Below are 14,851 nucleotides of genomic sequence, written 5' to 3' on the forward strand. Positions count from 1 at the left end.
TGGGACTTTAACCAACAGAGAGACTGTGGGACTTTAATCTTCAGAGAGACTGTGGGACTTTAACCATCAGAGAGACTGTGGGACTTTAACCTTCAGAGAGAGAGTGGGACTTTAACCATCAGAGAGAGAGTGGGACTTTAACCAACAGAGAGACTGTGGGACTTGAACCAACAGAGAGCCTGTGGGACTTTAACCAACAGAGAGCCTGTGGGACTTTAACCAACAGAGAGCCTGTGGGACTTTAACCAACAGAGAGCCTGTGGGACTTTAACCAACAGAGAGACTGTGGGACTTTAACCAACAGAGAGACTGTGGGACTTTAACCAACAGAGAGACTGTGGGACTTTAACCAACAGAGAGACTGTGGGACTTTAACCATCAGAGAGAGAGTGGGACTTTAACCAACAGAGAGACTGTGGGACTTTAATCTTCAGAGAGACTGTGGGACTTTAACCACCAGAGAGACTGTGGGACTTTAACCAACAGAGAGACTGTGGGACTTGAACCTACAGAGATACTGTGGGACTTTAACCAACAGAGAGCCTGAGGGACTTTAACCAACAGAGAGACTATGGGACTTTAACCTTCAGAGAGACTGTGGGACTTTAACCATCAGAGAGACTGTGGGACTTTAACCTTCAGAGAGAGAGTGGGACTTTAACCATCAGAGAGAGAGTGGGACTTTAACCAACAGAGAGACTGTGGGACTTGAACCAACAGAGAGCCTGTGGGACTTTAACCAACAGAGAGCCTGTGGGACTTTAACCAACAGAGAGCCTGTGGGACTTTAACCAACAGAGAGACTGTGGGACTTTAACCAACAGAGAGACTGTGGGACTTTAACCAACAGAGAGACTGTGGGACTTTAACCAACAGAGAGACTGTGGGACTTTAACCAACAGAGAGACTGTGGGACTTTAACCAACAGAGAGACTGTGGGACTTTAACCAACAGAGAGACTGTGGGAGTTTAACCAACAGAGAGACTGTGGGACTTTAACCATCAGAGAGACTGTGGGACTTTAACCTTCAGAGAGAGAGTGGGACTTTAACCATCAGAGAGAGAGTGGGACTTTAACCAACAGAGAGACTGTGGGACTTGAACCAACAGAGAGCCTGTGGGACTTTAACCAACAGAGAGCCTGTGGGACTTTAACCAACAGAGAGCCTGTGGGACTTTAACCAACAGAGAGCCTGTGGGACTTTAACCAACAGAGAGACTGTGGGACTTTAACCAACAGAGAGACTGTGGGACTTTAACCAACAGAGAGACTGTGGGACTTTAACCAACAGAGAGACTGTGGGACTTTAACCATCAGAGAGAGAGTGGGACTTTAACCAACAGAGAGACGGTCGGCCTTTAACCTTTAGAGAGACTGTGGGGCTTTAACCGTCAGGGAGACTGAGGGGCTTTAACTTCAGAGAGACATGGGACCTTAACCAACAGAGAGACTGTGGGGCTTTAACCTTCAGAGAGATTTTGGGGCTTTAACCTTTAGAGAGACTGTGGGGCTTTAACCTTTAGAGAGACTGTGGGGCTTTAACCTTTAGAGAGACTGTGGGACTTTAACCTTTAGAGAGACTGTGGGACTTTAACCTTTAGAGAGACTTTGGGACTTTAACCAATAGAGAGACTGTGGGACTTTAACCAATAGAGAGAGTGTGGGGCTTTAACCATCAGAGAGACTGTGGGACTTTAACCTTTAGAGAGACCGTGGGGCTTTAACCTTTAGAGAGACTGTGGGACTTTAACCTTTAGAGAGACTGTGGGACTTTAACCAATAGAGAGAGTGTGGGGCTTTAACCATCAGAGAGACTGTGGGACTTTAACCTCCTTTAGAGAGACTGTGGGACTTTAACCAATAGAGAGACTGTGGGACTTTAACCAATAGAGAGACTGAGATCTGTGTAGCACAAATGACTGTGCTATGTGGTTGGTTGTGTTACTTATTGTAATTGTCTATGGATAAGGCTGTATGCTAAATCACAAAATGAACATGCAATATTAACCCCACCTCTCTTCTGTCTCCTTTCTCAGGTGTCACTCTATGATTGCGTGAGCTGCTATCCATCGAGCGGAGAGGGAGTGTAGGTAGAGGAGCAGAGGAGAGGCGTGCCAACACCTGGACCATGGCACTGAGCCACCGATGGGCACAATCTCCCCTCGCCAGGGGGGCCACACTTATCCTACTACTTGGCAGTCTGGCCCTGCCATCACCATCGCACGCAGACAGTGAGTAACACAATGATATCAATGATACCTCCAGAGATATGCGGTATATGCCTAGAAGTCTTGTTGTATTTCTATGGATACACCATAGAGAAGTATTGTTGTATTTCTATGGATACACCATAGAGAAGTCTTGTTGTATTTCTATGGATACACCATAGAGAAGTCTTGTTGTATTTCTATGGATACACCATAGAGAAGTATTGTTGTATTTCTATGGATACACCATAGAGAAGTATTGTTGTATTTCTATGGATACACCATAGAGAAGTATTGTTGTATTTCTATGGATACACCATAGAGAAGTATTGTTGTATTTCTATGGATACACCATAGAGAAGTCTTGTTGTATTTCTATGGATACACCATAGAGAAGTATTGTTGTATTTCTATGGATACACCATAGAGAAGCGTGCAGAGAGAAGTGTAGCCTAGCGGTTAAGAGCGTTGGGCCAGAAACTGAACAGTCACTGGTTAGAATCCCTGAGCCGACTAGGTGAAAAATGTCAACGTGCCCTTGAGCAAGGCACTTAACCCTAATTGCTCTGTATAAGGGTGTCTGCTAAAATGTAAATTACTAGAGAGTACAATTTTACTAGCAAATGGAAATCATCCCAGTGAGGTTTCTGGTTGGAATTAGGTCATTTCAATCAGGCTTCTTGCTGCCTGACATCTACGATGCAGACAGTGAATAAACACCATGATATTTTTTATTTTATTTTATTTAACCTCAATTTAATTAGCAAAGTCAGTTAAGAACAAATTCTTATTTACAATGACGGCCTAAAATATGACCTCCATAGAGAATATTCTGCCTGTTATTGTATAGCTTGGGGTAGTCTTTTCCATAGACTATAAGGCTGGTTTCCTAGACCCAGATAAAGCCTAGTCCTAGACCATAGAGATTCTGTAATTCTCTTCCTGTGGATACCTGCGCCTGAGATACACCACAGAGGAAGGTGCAGTGTTTTATGGCCAGAGATTGACCCGCTCTCCTTTCTATTTCCTACGATCCAAATTAAGTCATTATTGTCAAAATGTAAATGACGTCTTTACAAGACTGTAGAACTGGTTGTAAACTGGTTAAATTGACATCAACCACTGTTGCTTTCTGGGATTGCTCCTCTATTGGCATGTAGTAGTATGGCTTTGCAGAGATATTTTCCAGAGACAAAGTGTTGTAGGCACGAGGTCTACATTTATCACTTTGTAAACTGAGGATGTTAAGGAAACAATGCTGTGACACATGAAATGAATCAAATCCCTGCTTGAACTAAGTGTTCTGTTTGTTTACTGTTATATCTATCTCTCCCAACCTAAACAGATCTTAGCTATGTAATGATCCATCCTGTTGTGATCCGTCAGCAGTGACGGTGTCTGATCTCGCTCTGCTGTTCACTCATATTAGTATCATGAGATGTTGACTTGTGGAATCTTCCCAACATCTCACTGCTTGTAAAAATAGTGAGATATCTGACTTGAGACAGTCTGGAAATAGTGTGGAGTCTTGATAGCATTCTGGAACCCTTTCAGGTTTTGTGTTCTGAGGAAAGTTGTTTGTGTTCTGAAGGAACATTCTCACTCTGTTTGTTCTGGGCTTCTTCATCAATGACTGAATTCCAGTGATTCTAAGAGCTTCTCTCTCACACAGCCTTTTCAGCATTCATGTTGTTCGAACCCCTCCGCAACCAACCAACCTTCCTCTTCTAACGGCACACAAGGCACACAATGGCATGGGTTTTACCTATTGACACTACTTCCAGTACTCTCAAGTACCAGACATGCATAGAGTAGGAATCTGAGTCTAGCCCAGTGGTTGCCAAACGTTTGAACTCGGGCCCCCATCCCGTCATTGGGGATGGGATCGTAATTGCTTAATTAACTCTGGAACCACACCTTTGTGGAAGCACCTGCTTTTAATATACTTTGTATCCATCATTTACTCAAGTGTTTCCTTTATTTTGGCAGTTACCTGTACATTACAATAGTACAGTAGGTTAGTAGTAGTAGTAGTAGTGCAGTATAGTAATAAAGTAGGTTAGTAATAGTAGTAGTAGTGCAGTATAGTATAGTAATACAGTAGGATGGTAGTAGTACATTACAGTAGTACAGTAGGTTAGCAGAAGTAGTAGTGCAGTACAGTAGGTTAGTAGTAGTAGTAGTGCAGGTTAGTAGTAGTAGTAGTAGTGCAGTACAATAGCACAGTAGCTTAGTGGTGGTAGTAGTAGTGCAGAACAGTAGGTTAGTAGTAGTAGTAGTAGTGCAGTACAGTAGGTTAGTAGTAGTAGTAGTAGTGCAGTACAGTAGGTTAGTAGTAGTAGTAGTAGTGCAGTACAATAGTACAGTAGGTTAGTGGTAGTAGTAGTAGTGCAGAACAGTAGGTTAGTAGTAGTAGTAGTAGTGCAGTACTATAGTGCAGTAGGTTAGTGGTAGTAGTAGTGCAGTACAGTAGGTTAGTAGTAGTAGTAGTAGTGCAGTACAGTAGTACAGTAGGTTAGTAGTAGTAGTACAGTAGGTTAGTAGTAGTAGTAGTGCAGTAGGTTAGTAGGTTATTAGTAGTAGTAGTGCAGTACAGTAGTACAGTAGGTTAGTGGTAGTAGTAGTGCAGTACAGTAGTACAGTAGATTAGTAGTAGTAGTAGTGCAGTACAGTGGTACGGTAGGTTAGTAGTAGTAGTAGTGCAGTACAGTAGTACAGTAGGTTAGTAGTAGTAGTGCAGTACAGTAGTACAGTAGCTTAGGAGTAGTAGTAGTGCAGTACAGTAGGTTAGTTGGTTAGTGGTAGTAGTAGTCCAGTACAGTAGTACAGTAGGTTAGTGGTAGTGGTAATGCAGTACAGTAGTACAGTAGGTTAGTGGTAGTGGTAATGCAGTACAGTAGTACAGTAGGTTAGTGGTAGTGGTAATGCAGTACAGTAGTACAGTAGGTTAGTGGTAGTAGTAGTGCAGTACAGTAGTACAGTAGGTTAGTAATAGTAGTAGTGCAGTACAGTGGTATGGTAGGTTAGTGGTAGTAGTAGTGCAGTACAGTAGTACAGTAGGTTAGTAGTAGTAGTAGTGCAGTACAGTAGTACAGTAGGTTAGTAGTAGTAGTTGTGCAGTACAGTAGGTTAGTGGTAGTAGTAGTGCAGTACAGTAGTACAGTAGGTTAGTAGTAGTAGTAGTTGTGCAGTACAGTAGTAGAGTAGGTTAGTAGTAGTAGTAGTGCAGTACAGTAGTACAGTAGGTTAGTAGTAGTAGTTGTGCAGTACAGTAGTACAGTAGGTTAGTAGTAGTAGTAGTAGTGCAGTACAATAGTACAGTAGGTTAGTAGTAGTAGTTGTGCAGTACAGTGGTACAATAGTACAGTAGGTTAGTAGTAGTTGTAGTGCAGTACAGTAGGTTAGTAGGTTAGTAGTCGTAGTAGTGTAGTACAGTAGTACAGTAGCTTAGTAGTAGTAGTGCAGTACAGTAGGTTAGTAGTAGTGTAGTACAGTAGTACAATAGTACAGTAGGTTAGTAGTAGTAGTGCAGTACAGTAGGTTAGTAGTAGTGTAGTACAGTAGTACAATAGTACAGTAGGTTAGTAGTAGTAGTTGTGCAGTACAGTAGGTGAGTAGGTTAGTAGTCATACTAGTGTAGTACAGTGGTACAATAGTACAGTAGGTTAGTAGTAGTAGTTGTGCAGTACAATAGGTGAGTAGGTTAGTAGTCATAGTAGTGTAGTACAGTAGTACAGTAGGTTAGTAGTAGTAGTAGTAGTGCAGTACAGTGGTACAGTAGGTTAGTAGTAGTAGTAGTAGTGTAGTACAGTAGTACAGTAGGTTAGTAGTCGTAGTAGTGCAGTACAGTAGTACAGTAGGTTAGTAGTAGTAGTAGTAGTGCAGTGCAATAGTACAGTAGGTTAGTAGTCGTAGTAATGCAGTATAGTAGTACAGTAGGTTAGTAGTAGTAGTAGTGCAGTACAGTAGTACAGTAGGTTAGTAGTAGTAGTAGTGCAGTACAATAGTACAGTAGGTTAGTAGTAGTAGTAGTAGTGTAGTACAGTAGGTTAGTAGTCGTAGTAGTGCAGTACAGTAGTACAGTAGGTTAGTAGTAGTAGTAGTAGTGTAGTACAGTAGTACAGTAGGTTAGTAGTAGTAGTAGTGCAGTACAGTGGTACAGTAGGTTAGTAGTAGTAGTAGTAGTGTAGTACAGTAGTACAGTCGGTTAGTAGTAGTAGTAGTAGTGCAGTACAATAGTACAGTAGGTTAGTAGTCGTAGAAGTGCAGTACAGTAGGTTAGTAGTAGTAGTAGTAGTAGTAGTGCAGTACAATAGTACAGTAGGTTAGTAGTCGTAGTAGTGCAGTACAGTAGTACAGTAGGTTAGTAGTAGTAGTAGTAGTGTAGTACAGTAGTACAGTAGGTTAGTAGTAGTAGTAGTGCAGTACAGTGGTACAGTAGGTTAGTAGTAGTAGTAGTAGTGTAGTACAGTAGTACAGTAGGTTAGTAGTAGTAGTAGTAGTGCAGTACAATAGTACAGTAGGTTAGTAGTCATAGTAGTGCAGTACAGTAGTACAGTAGGTTAGTAGTAGTAGTAGTGCAGTACAGTAATACAGTAGGTTAGTAGTAGTAGTAGTGCAGTACAGTAGTAGTGCAATGATGCAACAATGCATGAAACACATGCAGGTATACTAGCACCCCTGTTACAGTGAGTAGAGATCAGGCCACCCTCCCCCAACCCCTTTACCCATGGCCGTTGGGTTGGAGCATTGTTAGCCTAGGAATGTCAACTGTGTCTCTCTGTTGACAAAACAACCATGGTTGATGTCCATGCTACCCCAGGGTGACTACAGTACAGCATAGCTGGCTTTTTTGCTATCCTTTGAACAGTGCATTTTCTTCACCATGAATTAGTGTTGAGTGATTAACCGAAATGTCGGTTATCGTTCAATGCGCACATTGCAGTTTCTCTAGAGATAAATCTGATCCAGCCGGAACTGTGCGATGTAGTAGGGAGTTGTAGTTTCCAACAGGCTGATATTAAACATAGTTTAGCGCATAAAACTTGGTAATTAACTACAATTACCATAATCCATTGCTCATGTACTTGTCCTGTGTTTCTTTTATGCCTGAAATGGAAAAGACAGAAGATCGCGTGATGGTGAGCGGATATAGAGAGCAGCTGTTTCTTCGCGAGGTGTCTCTACCTGAAAATACATCATCTAAGTGATTGATAGTTGGTATTCAGCAGTCATAAAAGTATGCCTTATTTACTTTGAAGAACTAGTAAAATAGTGATTTTGTCAGACAGCATAGGCAGCAGCTGAATAGAGATGAGATGATGAATGAAATAATAAAACAAATGTAATATACACAACTGAAATATTTTATTAAAGTAATGTGAATAAATCAAATCCAATATTATTTGTCACATTTGCCGAATACAACAGGTGTAGGTAGACCTTAGCGTGAAATGCTTACTTACAAGCCTTTAACCAACAATGCAGTTTTAAGAAAATAGAATTAAAGGATTGACCCCTTTTTTTTCAATTTTCGCCTAAAATGACATACCCAAATCTAATTAATGTCTTACACTTACAAGTTAGTAAGTAGAATATTGCATCATGGTACCCAATACATGCAATAATAAATCACATTTATTATTCTTGGTTGATATATGTTAAGGTCAAGGCTGGGGTGAGGTAGCTAGACAACAAAGAGGGTGAACCCGTGAACCAGACGTGCTAATGCAATCATGTTGTTTGGGTTTTTCTCCTGAGAGCCCCATGTTAGTGTTACACACACACACACACACACACACACACACACACACATACACACACACACACACACCACACACATACACACACACACACACACACCAACACGTACACACACCAACACACACACAAACACACACATACACACACACCAACACGTACACCAACACACACCAACACACACACACACACACACACACACACACACACACACACACACACACACACACACACACACACACACACACACACACACACACACACACACACACACACACACTACACACACACACATACACACACACCAACACGTACACACACCAACACACACACAAACACACACATACACACACACCAACACGTACACCAACACACACAAACACACAAACACACACACACACACACACACACACACACACACACACACACACCACACACACACACACACACACACACACACACACACACACACACACACACACAGTGATCTCATTACTGCACAGCATCCTAGGGGGGAGCAGCACTCTCTCTAATGAACATGACATGCTTCACGTCAAATTTAGGAGGATTTCTAATGGAAGGAATTAATAAGACAGAAAATGGAAAAATCCCGGTCGCTCCTTACTGTGTGTGTGTTTGTGTGTGTGTTGGTGTGTGTATGTGTGTGTGTGTTTGTGTGTGTATGTGTGTGTTTGTGTATGTGTGTGTGTGTGTGTTTGTGTGTGTTGGTGTACGTGTTGGTGTGTGTGTATGTGTGTGTTTGTATGTATGTGTGTAGTTCAGGAAGGATGGGGTACATACACTCACTGTCAGATCACAGTTAGGTGCACATTGTGGTTGCACATCGGCGAGTCTAAAAATGTGTTGTCGACACAAAAAGAGTTTATAGTCTTAAGGGAAGACAGCTAGCAATGCAAGAAGAGGCTTAAAAATAGCTGTGGCTGCCAGAAAGAATGAGAGTGATTCTGAAAAGAGAAAAACCCTCTCTCCTACTGTGTCTGAGGCTGGTTAGATTTACTGCCACACGTTCTCATCAGAAGCTTACACCATGATGTCACCAGCTAACATTGGTTATTGCTGTAGTTGTAATGTTAATTGATCTAAAAAGTATGATAAAGATTATTATTTTAAAACAAGTAATTAGTACCATAAACCTTTAATGTCATTCAACACTGAACCCCTTTTTTATGCTACCTTTACTGTTACATTCAGTATGTTTGTTAATATCTTAGGTTAATTCAAGTATTGCGATTATCTTAAGAATGTGATTAAGTATGTGTTTGAATACAGTACTATCACATTTATACAACGGGTGGGTCTAATCCTGGATGCTGATTGGTTAAAAACGCATTCCAGACGGTTTCTATTTAAGCAATAAGGCCCGAGGAGGTGTGGTATATGGCCAATATACCACGGCTAAGGGCTGTTCTTATGCATGACGCAACACGGAGTGCCTGGACACAGCCCTTAGCTGTGGTATATTGGCCATATATCACAAACCCCAGAGGTGCCTTATTGCTATTATAAACTGGTTACCAATGTAATTAGAGCAGTAAAAATAAATGTTTTGTCATACCCGTGGTATACGGTCTGATATACCATGGCCTTCAGCCAATCAGAATTCAGGGCTCAAACCACCCAGTTTAAAATCAATAAGTTACCACTGGCTAAATCTATGACGTTGAAATGCTTATTTATTATGTTCCTTCTGACAGAGCAATCCACTGTCTCATCAGCTCAGGAAGTGTACTGTATATACTAGGTCTACAGTGTAAAAAGCATCTAGGCATTATCTTTTAGACTAGAATTTGGTTTTCAACAGTGGAGATGTGTAATAACCTTGCACTACTAATCTCCAACATTTGCAACATTGTTTTAATATTGAAATTGGATCTCCAGTTGTCCTATGGTAATGAATGTGTTGGGAGTCATGAGACAGACAGGCTGGCAGCTTTTCTCAGCCAGTGGAAATCATGATTCATCATAATTGTTATGGATGTACAGTTGAAGTGGGAAGTTTACATACACTAAGGTTGGAGTCATTAAAACTAGTTTTTCAACCACTCCACAAATGTCTTGTTAACAAACTATAGTTTTGGCAAGTCAGTTAGGACATCTACTTTGTGCATGACACAAGTAATTTTTCCAACAATTGTTTACAAACAGATTATTTCACTTAAAATTCACTGAATCACAATTCCAGTGGGTCAGAAGTTTACATACACTAAGTTGACTGTGCCTTTAAACAGCTTGGAAAATTCCAGAAAATAATGCCATGGCTTTAGAAGCTTCTAATAGGCTAATTGACATAATTTGAGTCAATTGGAAGTGTACCTGTGGATGTATTTCAAAGACTACCTTAAAACTCAGTGCCTCTTTGCTTGACATCATGGGAAAATCAAAAGAAATCAGCCAAGACCTCAGAAAAACAATTGTAGACTTCAACAAGTCTGATTTATTCTTGGGAGCAATTTCCAAATGCCTGAAGGTACCACGTTCATCTGTACAAACAATAGTACGCAAGTATAAACACCATGGGACCACGCAGCCGTCATACCGCTCAGGAAGGAGACGCATTCTGTCTCCCAGAGATGAATGTACTTTGGTGCAAAAAGTGCAAATCAATCCCAGAACAACAGCAAAGGACCTTGTGAAAATGCTGGAGGAAACAGGTACAAAAGTATCTATATCCACAGTAAAAAGAGTCCTATATCAACATAACCTGAAAAGCCGCTCAGCAAGGAAGAAGCCACTGCTCCAAAACCGCCATAAAAAAAGCCAGACTACGGTTTGCAACTGCACATGGGGACAAAGATCGTACTTTTTGGAGAAATGTCCTCTGGTCTGATTAAACAAAAATAGAACTGTTTGGCCATAATGACCATCGTTATGTTTGGAGTAAAAAGGGGGAGGCTTGCAAGCCGAAGAGCATCATCCCAACCGTGAAGCACGGGGTTGGCAGCATCATGTTGTGGGGGTGCATTGCTGCAGGAGGAACTGGTGCACTTCACAAAATAGAAGGCTTCATAAGGAAGAAAAATTATGTGGATATATTGAAGCAACATCTCAAGACATCAGTCAGGAAGTTAAAGCTTGGACGCAAATGGGTCTTCCAAATGGACAATGACCTCAAGCATACTTCCAAAGTTGTGGCAAAATGGCTTAAGGACAACAAGTCAAGGTATTGGAGTGGCCATCACAAAGCCCTGACCTAAATCCTATAGAACATTTGTGGGCAGAACTGAAAAGGTGTGTCAGGAGGAATGGGCCAAAATTAAACAAACTTATTGTGGGAAGCTTGTGGAAGGCTACCCGAAACGTTTGACCCAAATTAAACAATTTAAAGGCAATGCTACCAAATGCTAATTGAGTGTATGTAAACTTCTGACCCACTGGGAATGTGATGAAAAAAATAAACGCTGAAATAAATCACTCTCTATTTGGCTAAGGTGTATGTAAACTTCCGACTTCAACTGTATACAAAGAAAATATCAATAGAAAAACACGAAATGCAGTTAGTTTTCTGTCAGTGTTAGCTGTGTTGTTGGCTATCTATTTTCAATAGTGGAATGGCGAGAGAGCACATGTTCTATGCCAGGTGAAATCGCACATCGTTAGCTCATTGTTATGGGTGCATCCAAAAAGATTCACTAGAAATAAGATTAAACAAACGTGAATACAGCTACTTTGCTATTGTTCTGGCTTCACTGTTTGGCATGGCTGTTAGCCAAAGTTGGCTAGCTAGCAAGCAAGGAATAAGAACATTGCTAGCCATCATGACAACGGAACATTTAGAATGAATGACTGGGTTGCATCCATAGATTTAGAACAAAAAGACTTAACGACTGGGTCGCGTTTCTGGCAACCGAAGCAATAGAACGAACGACCAGCCTGCTTGAGTAGCAACCCTGTATTTGTGTCGGGACCATATCTCATGGACAGATTAAATAGTATGAATACATTCATAAAAATTTAGTTTTTAATGACAATCATTATTTGAATATGTTGGTAACTTATTGCATAAAAGTCATAATGCATTCGAAGCCGGTGTTTGGAGAATATATTGGCACAGTTTGCCGAACAACACCCATGCCAATATATCCTCCAACCACCGGCTTCTCTGGCATTATCACTTAATTAATGTCCACTTAACACTTAAACTCTCTAATATGCTCCCTTTAATGTTACATTCAGTACTCTTACACAACACTTATCTTCCCAATGCCATAAAATACATTCCATGACTTCACACCAGCACAAGTAAAGTCACAATAGCTTTTATTTTCCTAGTGCAACTTGTTGAGTATATTGTTGGTGTTGTGCAATATGGCAATAAAAAGAGAAGGATAAAGATATTTGATTACGGAGAAAACAATAGATTTCATCTGGTGATTTAAACATCAAGAGGTCCATGTGAGCCATTCACTAAGATCATTTCAAATTAGGCCTCCGGTTTGGAAGTGTTTAGGAATGTCACCTATGACATTTGCTCTCCTACTGAGCCGAGCCAGAGGTTGCATCCCAATGGGCAACCTGTTACCTTTATGGTGAACTACTTTTGAGCCGGGACCACAGGTTTCTTGTCCAAAATAGTGCACTACAGTATATATGGAATAAGGTGCCATTTGGGATTTAGACAGAGGCTGTTGATGTAGGGGTCAATGTACCTGATAAACAAGTGTCTTATCACGTAAGACGTCTGCTTTTTATGGCACCAATAATTGTGTAATTTCAACTGATAGGAAAGTGGAATACATCACACAGGGGCCTGAATTGTTTTGTTCCGTCAACAACTTTTGGGACTATTCTATTGGTTACATTACGCCTGGCAAGCTCGATCAAACTTAGCTGAACTATTGATAGAAGAAAAATACTATTAAAACCTAGGTCTGGTTTTAACTGTACAGTATGAAAGTGTGTCTGTGTGGGCTGGGCTGACAACATGTGAAGCCACTGCAGGGCAGCTTCTCCTCTCCTGTCTGTCAGACCAGGAAGCTGGAAAGCCTGGGGACTACAGTGTGTCTGTCAGGCCAGGAAGCTGGAAAGCCTGGGGACTACAGTGTGTCTGTCAGGCCAGGAAGCTGGAAAGCCTGGGGACTACAGTGTGTCTGTCAGGCCAGGAAGCTGGAAAGCCTGGGGACTACAGTGTGTCTGTCAGACCAGGAAGCTGGAAAGCCTGGGGACTACAGTGTGTCTGTCAGGCCAGGAAGCTGGAAAGCCTGGGGACTACAGTGTGTCTGTCAGGCCAGTAAGCTGGAAAGCCTGGGGACTACAGTGTGTCTGTCAGGCCAGGAAGCTGGAAAGCCTGGGGACTACAGTGTGTCTGTCAGGCCAGGAAGCTGGAAAGCCTGGGGACTACAGTGTGTCTGTCAGGCCAGGAAGCTGGAAAGCCTGGGGACTACAGTGTGTCTGTCAGGTCAGGAAGCTGGAAAGCCTGGGGACTACAGTGTGTCTGTCAGGCCAGGAAGCTGGAAAGCCTGGGGACTACAGTGTGTCTGTCAGACCAGGAAGCTGGAAAGCCTGGGGACTACAGTGTGTCTGTCAGGTCAGGAAGCTGGAAAGCCTGGGGACTACAGTGTGTCTGTCAGGCCAGGAAGCTGGAAAGCCTGGGGACTACAGTGTGTCTATCAGGCCAGGAAGCTGGAAAGCCTGGGGACTACAGTGTGTCTGTCAGGCCAGGAAGCTGGAAAGCCTGGGGACTACAGTGTGTCTGTCAGGTCAGGAAGCTGGAAAGCCTGGGGACTACAGTGTGTCTGTCAGGCCAGGAAGCTGGAAAGCCTGGGGACTACAGTGTGTCTGTCAGGTCAGGAAGCTGGAAAGCCTGGGGACTACAGTGTGTCTGTCAGACCAGGAAGCTGGAAAGCCTGGGGACTACAGTGTGTCTGTCAGGCCAGGAAGCTGGAAAGCCTGGGGACTACAGTGTGTCTGTCAGGCCAGGAAGCTGGAAAGCCTGGGGACTACAGTGTGTCTGTCAGACCAGGAAGCTGGAAAGCCTGGGGACTACAGTGTGTGTTTCTCATTAGAAGGAAGTTGCTCCACAGGGGCCCTGTGTGCACCTCTCACTGGCTCTCTCACGTCATAGACCTCACACACACACGCAAACGCAAACGCACACGCACACACACTATAGGATTCAAAACACATATTATGGCTTATATAGCTCCTTATGTTTTGTGTGTTAGACTTAGGGAGCAGACAAATTAAAAAGCTCTCTCATTTCACTTGTCATCAGATGCTCTGATGTAGTGATCTGCATAGCAACACTGGTGCCAAGCAAATCATCAGGAATTTGTAGCTACTCAAAATAACTCTGCTGGAATCCTCCTACAAGAATGTTCTTAGAATACTGAGGAGAACATTTTGTGAGGATTTGTTAGAAATACTTGTCGTATTAATGTTCTGGAAACGTGTTGGTGAGCATAAAGAACAGGTACATCTCACCTGGCTGCCTGATGTAATGCCTGCTCTAGAACAGTATGAAGTATGAAATGGCATCCTATTCCCTACTTTTGGCCAGAGACAGAGCCTATGAAACATTTGCAGAGTTTATATTATTTCTCACTAACACTGTCCCTGTTCCAGTGAATTTAAGCGGTGCGAATATTGCACAATATATCCTCAGTTCTGAGGCGAGGCGTTGGAGAAATGATTTTCTCTTCTACAGTACAGTGCTGCTGCAACCCCTACACACAGTCAGAGAGCCACGGAGTCCCCAGTGTGGGAATATTTGTGGATCTGTCCCTTTTCTCTCTCTGCCCACCCCATCTTCTAGACCTCTTCCGCACCACAGTGCAGCAGGCTAACTGTGTGAAGTCTTTGTGCTCGCTGCTCCCCCGGGTCGTGTTCGCATGATGAGCTGCAAAATACAATCTCTTTTTTCCTA

At 42.3% G+C, this 14,851-nt stretch overlaps 1 protein-coding gene across 20 annotated transcripts in view; it reads left to right on the plus strand.

Annotated features, from left to right (window-relative positions):
• ptprfa (protein tyrosine phosphatase receptor type Fa) overlaps window positions 1-14,851 on the plus strand; it is a 370,905-nt gene that overhangs the window by 131,222 nt on the left and 224,832 nt on the right. For all 20 annotated transcript variants that reach the window (XM_082956977.1, XM_082956978.1, XM_082956976.1 and 17 more), the window contains one exon: window positions 2,038-2,232. In XM_082956977.1, the coding sequence (XP_082813103.1) occupies window positions 2,130-2,232 (103 nt within the window). In that variant the 5' untranslated portion in view covers window positions 2,038-2,129. The remainder of the gene's footprint in view (window positions 1-2,037; window positions 2,233-14,851) is intronic.

This window comes from Salmo salar, chromosome 10 (genome assembly GCF_965601325.2).
Source record: "Salmo salar chromosome 10, fSalSal1, whole genome shotgun sequence".
NCBI classification, from domain to species: domain Eukaryota; kingdom Metazoa; phylum Chordata; class Actinopteri; order Salmoniformes; family Salmonidae; genus Salmo; species Salmo salar.